This window comes from Taurulus bubalis (assembly GCF_910589615.1).
Source record: "Taurulus bubalis genome assembly, chromosome: 20".
Taxonomy (NCBI): domain Eukaryota; kingdom Metazoa; phylum Chordata; class Actinopteri; order Perciformes; family Cottidae; genus Taurulus; species Taurulus bubalis.
In genome coordinates, this window is record NC_136608.1 from 5891704 (window position 1) to 5900085 (window position 8382).

General features: G+C 39.2%; 1 protein-coding gene across 1 annotated transcript; it reads right to left on the bottom strand.

Annotated features, from left to right (window-relative positions):
* Positions 1–2935: 2935 nt before the first annotated feature.
* Positions 2936–3859, bottom strand: iapp (islet amyloid polypeptide; the record flags this gene model as incomplete). The annotated part of the gene is made up of 3 exons (XM_079236362.1): positions 2936–3110; positions 3197–3337; positions 3780–3859. 3 exons carry the CDS (start codon positions 3857–3859, stop codon positions 2936–2938), a joined length of 396 nt encoding a protein of 131 aa, XP_079092488.1.
* Positions 3860–8382: the final 4523 nt, after the last annotated feature.

Sequence of the window (8382 nt, forward strand, 5' to 3'; positions counted from 1 at the left end):
ACAGATCTTGACACGATCCCCATTCTCTGTCAGGGTTTGTCGGATAATGGCTGCATTGTTTTTGGATTCATCAGCTAAAGCCGGCACTTGTTCTATTTTTGAAAAACCTTTTATGCCGGTGGTAACCATGCATGGGAGTTTTGATGTCAGTGTCTGAGATGATTGGGTCACTGGTAATCAAACACAGGTTAATGCTGTGCGTCACACCTCCCCTCTTGATTTTCATTACGATACCCTGAATGACCCCTAGGGAAGACAACACATAATGGAATACAGTATGTGATCACCAATATTTAAGAATGTGTTAATAATGTAAAAACTCTGACTGTAATGGATGCAACATATACAGTATATACTTTTTCGTTATTGATAAAAAAAACATGCTGTTGGATGTTCTTGTGGATGCATTTCAAAAGGCTTTTCTAGCCCTTGAGCATATATTATTGAAAGCATTCTGCTTTGGAAATGAATTAAGCAACTTTGACTTTACTTTAAAGCCAACCAAATGTCACAAAACATCCATTGGTAACATACCAGTGCGCATAGATTAGATACTTGCAGTTCAATGCATGTAACCAAGAGTTAAGATGAGTTGGAGGTTGTCAGCCTCCATTATTGATCATCTTATGGGATCCCAGTTAATTATCCTGACCATATTTATTGGGCTGTAAATGCTAAGGGTTTCTAATTAACTACAAGTACTAATACAAACAGGCATGTTATATATTATTTTTTTGTTTTATATATATATAATTCAACTAAATTCAATTATATTTCAAACTAAATAATTTCGGAAAGAAATATGCTGTCAAAATGAACATTAGTCACAATATAATGCAAACTTTATTGTCCACACATTTGCACAATGCAATATTAAGACATATGATGTGAGGGGGGGAAACAGTATCCATGATGACTGAATCCACCAACAGATTCATCAACTCATAACTCCTTGTGAACAACATATAATCCCACTTATATCGATCATTAGTATAGTTTCAGACTGTTATTGACAAAAAGTAATTATGGAAGATATATTTTATGCAGGAAAATACCCTTTAGCTGTGCAAAGAAGCAGTAAAAGTGCAGAGCAATGTACTCGATAAATAAGTATAAATAACAGATAAATAATAATGAATAAAAGAAAAAACACTAAGTTGTTACTGTTTTCCCCACGATTAAGATAATAATGATATTATCATACTAGTTTTCAGTGCTTACATAGACGTTGATCATCTTTTGTCCCACTCATTTTTACCTCAATATAAAAATATAAAACGTCTGAATTCAACACTGATTTGTTTGTATGTGTGTCAGTCACCCAATGTGTCGTTATCCATGCTGTTGCTCTGATGCTTGTGGCTCTTTGTGACAGAAACTCTCAGGACAATAACAGTTAGCTGTCCCCGCAGAGGAAGTCGGTCTTATCTGGAGCTCCAGGAGGATTTTGCTTCCTTCATAAAGTACCCTGCCTGTTCTGCAAAAACTGCTATACAGTACATTTTTGGTCGCACGGTGGAAATATATAAAAGATCACATTAAGACGGCCAGACAGCAGTTTCCAACAGCAGTCACAGTCGGCTCCTCAGCCAGCAGCATGCGCTGCGCTGTAGAGAGACCAGTACCTTGTGTTTAGTCTTAAACAGTCTCTGACTGATGTTATCCGACACCAATGCAATCCTCATCTTCTGTGTTTACCAATGTTATTATATAGTTTTTTGTTTTTAGTTTTGCTGCAGATTTCAATTGTTCATCTGCTCAGGTGCTGTCCATGGTGTTGAAAGGTGCACTTGGTGCTGTAGTGTGATATGCTAATCTGTACCAACCCTGAAGTGTAAAAATGACACATTAGGGGGGGTTATCTGTTGGACCCTTTCCCAACTACATTCAGTCCTCATTACCAGCTGTATATTTTCTGTACAGACACGTTAGTGAAATCTTCTCGACTTACTCTCAGCAAGGAAGCAAATAAGCACATTCTTTTAATATGTTGAACTATTCCTTAGAACTATTGAGCTGAAAGATGATATATGATTGCATAAAAGCAGAGGTTGAATTTGTGCCAAAACAAACAATTGGATTCATTCAGTTTAGTCTAACTAAACTTAACTAAACTAAACTTTATTACGTTCTTCATATTACATATTTTACATACATTCTGCATTTAACCCACCCATAGCAATTTAGGAGCAGTGGGTTTCTGTGAAGCAAGACACACAATGTCAGTGTGTCTTTTAGGGGCTAAAAGGCATTTCATGTATACTATCTCTCTCTCTCTAAGGCCTCTATGTTACCAGGCAATGACGCAGACATGCCATGGCCCATAGGTCTACATTCAATTTACGTATTGGTAATAAGGAATTCCTCCTAGGTTACCTGTGGCAACTCCCAGGACATGACTCTATAATGTCTCGTTAATAGCTAATCTAATCTGATTTATTGGATGGCCTTACAAGAAACATGATGAAGTCAGGAGCTGGTTACCAACATGTAATACAGATAGGAGGACTAACATCTCATAGCTCCTGCATGCATTTGCCATAATATGTAATTATGCTTGAAGAATTTTGAAATGAATATATTTTCACATTTTCTTATCAAAATCAACATTTATTTCATATGGCTTTACATCTGTTTTCTTTTATTGATGTTTTTGTTATTCACCTTCATGTATTGTTATATTCACATCATGCCAGTGTGGAACAGCATTAACAGAGCCACGACACAAGTCAGAAAAGAAAGAACATACATAAACGTTGATGTTTTAAATTAAAGGCACTGTTTCTTAAAGTTCATCAAATAAACAAGAACACTCTGATCGTAATCATCACCGTCACCATCAATGTCACCATTAGACACGTCATTCTCACACAATCACTGTTACATAAGATGTGTGGTTACATCATCAGAGCTCTGGGACGGTCCTCGGTGGGCACTAGAGCGGCAGGAAGCTGGGAGGCTGCAGAAGGCCCCTCTTGCCGTAGGCGGAGGATCCCACGTTGGTGGGCGGGTAGACGGCGCCGACAGTGTTACTGGAGCGGACCAGGAAGTCCGCTAGCCTTTGGGTGACGCAGGTGGCTGTGTTGCATTTTCTTTTCTCTATGTGGTGGCTGGGGATAAAGTACAGAGTGAAGGTTTTGTTCATGTAATGGGGGATTTCATTAACACAGGTGCCGGTGTCTGTGAATGCCGCTACCTGTTCATCGCTGTGAGCCCCCTCTGCGGCCGTGTAGCGACCAGGCCGAGGAAAGAGTTGGAGATTAGCCCAGGAGCTAACCAGCCGTCGACGTCTGAGAGACCACTTTCCCGCTCGCTGGATGAGCTGGGACTGAAGTACCTGAGTCAGAGATGGAAAAGGTCCAAAGCGTTTCACACCGATAGCTGATTATAGCCTCTTCAGAACATCCACTAGTCCCGAGAGCAAGAAGACAAAGTGGGCACTTAGCTTCACATGAGTTGCACTTTCCCACACAAAAGCCCAATTGGCTTTCTACCTTCAGACTTATCAATGCCCTGCTGCTCCTCACACAGCACATTACCGTCCTACTTCTGGCACAATTTGCCTAATATTCAGCTGCTTGTCTGCTGACCTTAGATCTGATACGATCCACATATTTCAGCAAATTGAAACCTGCCCAGTTGAATTGCTTGCCACTGTTTAAACTCTGGCACTGATATTAGACGAGTACCTTTGCACGGCCACACTAAAGAGCTCAGTGCAGTGTGTGTGTGTGTGTGTGTGTGTGTGTGTGTGTGTGTGTGTGTGTGTGTGGACCTACCTGTAGCTTGGGGCGGCGGTGACGCAGCGCAGCAACACAAGCAGCATGAGGAGAAGCACAGGCACCCTCAGGTGATACATAGTGGAGGACGAAGACCTGGATCAACAAGGATACAACACAGTTTGATTTATTGTTACAGAGGGCGAGGGCAATCCAGAATGCAACATTTTTAATTAACCTTTGTTTGAAATACCTGGCCAAAAGATAGTGCAGACATTTAGCAATTCATATTATCAGTACAAAAGGTCAGAATTTAACGTACATGAAAGTGTGTCATTTCTATCTAAATTCTGATTTAGTGTCCCCATTATGAGAAAAAACAAAAAAAGTATATTTTTTTATGATTATACATACGATCAATAATTCACAAACTGTCTAATTTTAAAGCTGTGGTCAATGCTTCAGTCTCCATATGACAACGGCATCTACCATGCACGAAACACTTCAACACTGATGTGAATATGTTTTTTCCTATTGTGTTGTAAATAGGTTTGCATCTAGCAACTAACAATCTATCTGACAATTTTTCTTTAATTATTTGACTAATATTATCTATGAAATGGCAGTAATTATTTAAAAAGCCCCTTCACAATTTCTCAAAAGTCTTGAAAATCCTTGTTTTGTCTCACCTGCAGTCCAAAGCCCAAAGATATTGAATGTATTATCACATAAGAAAAAGAAAAGCAAAATGCAAATCCGCACAATTTAGAAGCTTGAACCAGATAATATTCAGGATGTTCGCTTGAAAAATTAGGATGATTTTAATTATCAAAGTAGTTGCAGTTTTTTTCTGTCTATTGATTTTCATATCAATATATATAGATAGATATAGACATAGATATTGTGTGTGCACAAGTTGTCGTGTTTTTATATAATATGTTGTACATATTAAAATGTATACACGTAATACACGTAATACAATGTAATACACGTAAAATGTGTATTTATATTTAGACATTTGATGACTTTGATACATCCTTATATTAAAATAGAAAATACATTTTTTGCACAATCTCCTTTAGTGCAACAAGACATAATTCCTTTCATACCACTAAATAATGTCAACCTTGAATAAAAAATATACAGTTGTCACAAAGAATTGAAAGAAAATCTGAAAAAAGAAGACATCTAGCAAATTGTTCTATATTTAAACCCACAACAAAACTATTGTTCATTTCCTGTAGCAGCCCATTTGTATGTGTACACACAAGAATTAGACTCAGCCACAGGTCCTGTGTAAAAGCCCGTTCAGTCAGTAAGTCAGAGTACTTACTTTCTGTCGTGTCAGCCAGTAGCAGCAGATCCCAGTCTGTCACTGGAGGACTCCAAGGTTTGTCAGACTGTCACACAAACCGACTCCAACAGTTATAGGCTCATCGCTCAAACCACTTGTGACATCAGCTCTGTCCAAATATAGCCTTGCATTTTCATTTACACAGAATGGGGAGGACGGGGGCCGGGGGGGGTGGAGATCCAACCGGGGTCTTATATACGCACACGCACACTCAGCTGTATCTTATTGTACGCTCTTAAACCTGTAAACACGCAGAAAAAATGTTAATTTTCACAGCACACACACTGGCACATCTTCGTACGTCACCATCCTCATCATCGCCCTCGTCATCGGCCTCCGCGATGGGACTGACTCGCCGTAAACCCACACCAGGGACGGGAAAGTTGTCTTCCCATTTATCGTGAGACATGTAATGAAGTTTGGGGTCACCAAACTCTGGCCCTGCCTCTGCCTCCCTGAGGGCTTCATCGACGATGAATTATAAATGTGAAGACTGATTATCGTTAATAATGAATGGCGTCTCATTATTTTGACGGGACACGTCACAAACATCTGAGGAAGTACTAATTAAGGAAGTGATGCTAAAACCTGCACGTGACCTGGGAATCTGACGAGTTAGCAATTGCATCAGCAACCATCTGTCTTTGCAATAGTTCACCGCAAACTTAGTTTGAAATAGTAAGTATTTTTCTCATGAATGTGGAATGTAAATGGTGTTTCTTGTACCTACAGATAATTATCACCCGACTTTGCAGTTATATATCGCGTTTTAGCATCTTCTAGTTCAATGTTTGGGTTTTTACGGTCTTCACCTTTACTCTTTTGGTTGACTCAGCGCTCTCATCTTTTTTCCTTCTTGGAGAGAAAGCTCCTAAAACTGACTTAGGTTAGCAACTATCTGGTGAACTTGGTGGAGCATTTAGTCTTTAAAAGAAAGAAGATATTTCCCTCAGGAGTTGACGATTACCATAAATAAAGCTAAAAGAGAGTGAATATTGGATAATATTACAATTGTCAGACGACTCCAGATGAATTCTAATGTTGTTTCTTTCGGATGTGTAAATAGGTAACTGTCTGCTAACAAGTTAGCCATATCAACTTAAAAGGTGACGTCAGTGTTTGTGTTTACTGCTTCACCGCTGCCCCCATGTGGCCAAAGGAATTGCAGGTGAAATATTTGATATAAATAAATATATATATATATATATATATATATATATATATATATATATATATATATATATATATATATATATATATATATATATATATATATATAGGAGGAGGAGGAGGAGGAGGAGGAGGAAGAGGGGCCCCATTGGCAGAAGAGCAGTCAATGTGGTTACTCTGAGCATCATGCAAAGGGAATGTTCATATATTTGAATATATTTCTCTCTCTTTCCCTGATGATCTGAATAAGGCACTACATGTGTTGCTGGTTGCTTTTTAGATACAAAGTTGCAAAGAGGATTTGAAAAACCTGGTAGACAGTGGACATGGTGGGGACAAGTCTCGGTTCTCTTGGACTGTCGGAGAAGGAGGAGAAGCTCGTGTCGTGAACAAAAGTGTCTCTTTGACTTTTCACTGTTTCACAAAAAAAATAACCCCCTGCTACATGGGAGCTGAAACGGGGCTTTGTTGGGATTAAATCATGATTTTTTTAATTTCGGATATTCTACTAGGAGCGGTCATAAAAATGCAATTATCAGAGAATGCAACAACATAACATTTAAAATGACTACCATGACCATGTTCCTGACGTTCATCCCACAGCCCCGGTGAGGAGATGCCACCACAGGCTGCTGGTAAGTGCTGGTTTTCTTTACCGCACCCTGGAGACACAGTGCAGTCCTAGTGGACATTTAACACCCCCAAACCCACCAAGGTCCAGTGAACACCTTGTGTTTCCTGTAAAACCTGCAGTAACTGACACACACACACAGAGACAGGATACTTTGAGATGCATCTACTTTTGCATGGATTATATTGTTTGCATGTAAGCTTTAGTAAAGTTATAACTTGAATTACTCCATTCATATTTGTTATTGCCATGCTGATTTCTGCATCACTTATAACAAATAATGTAACGACTTCAAGATGATAGTGGTAATAATAGGCTGTGTACTGTACAACCCATTTTTAATAATGCAATGATACCCTGTGCCATTGGCAAACGTTGGCTGATTAAATAATAATAATAATTTGATATAATATGTAAATAACCTATTAAATATTTAACTACTCTCGTGGATATGAGCAGGGTGTTTAGAAAGGTTAATGTGCACAATCCTCAAGGAAAGGATGGGCTGGAAGGAAAGACAGAAGAAAGAAAAATAGAAACAGAGAAAGTGGGTGTTATGTAGGATTTTAAGTCTATTTTAGAAAGCAGTCTGGGGAAACATGTCTTTTGTATCTTCCTGTTTTCTTGTTCCTCGGATTACTCTGGTATTCTGAGGAGGTGCGGCTCAATTTCCTGCTCCCGTCAAAGAAAGAAAGCCACTATTACCTCAACCAACCCTCAGTTTACAGAAAGCACAGGGATCTTTAAGGCATCGCACATTCTTCTTTGTCAAGTCTTCTTTCCTGTTCCCATCTTTACATTTAGTGCAGAGATTCGGGCTTGGAAGCTTTAATACACACGCGCTCCACGGCTTTATTAGTATTCCTGAAGCGATGGACATGAGAGGGATCAGGAGTCACTGGGGAAGGATGAGTAGATAAGTAGCCAGTGACAGTAAAGGTAATGGTGCCGTGGCCTCTGAGGAAGACAGTTCATGTTCATTATTGTTGACTGGGGACGTGTGACATGATGCACTACTTCAACGACAGATACTTTTGTGTGTGTGTGTGTGTGTGTGTGTGTGTGTGTGTGTGTGTGTGTGTGTGTGTGTGTGTGTGTAGTATCTACAAACCCCAACTCACAGTCACAGAGATCTTGGTGGAAAAACAGCCTAAATGTTTAGCGAAGAGAGAAGACGTGTGGTGTGTTGTTTTGTCTGATTAATATTGTTCATACTTTTCCTCCAGCCTAATTATACCACTGAGGTCTCTGATATGAATGTACTCCGAGTTTTCTATTCATGACTGTTGAATCGTTCTGTAATAAAACAGCAGTGGTTGAAAGAAAGCATTCAGAGGTAAAGAAATTAAGGAGAAACATTTTACTGCAACTGATTTCACAGACATGATGTCCACACAAACAAATCCTAACTTTTACCCAAACTCAAAGCTGCTCAGTTCACCTTCTACAGAGCTTTAAAGCGTCTTGGACAAAATAGTTTTCGTTATACAGACTGCGATTACATTTTT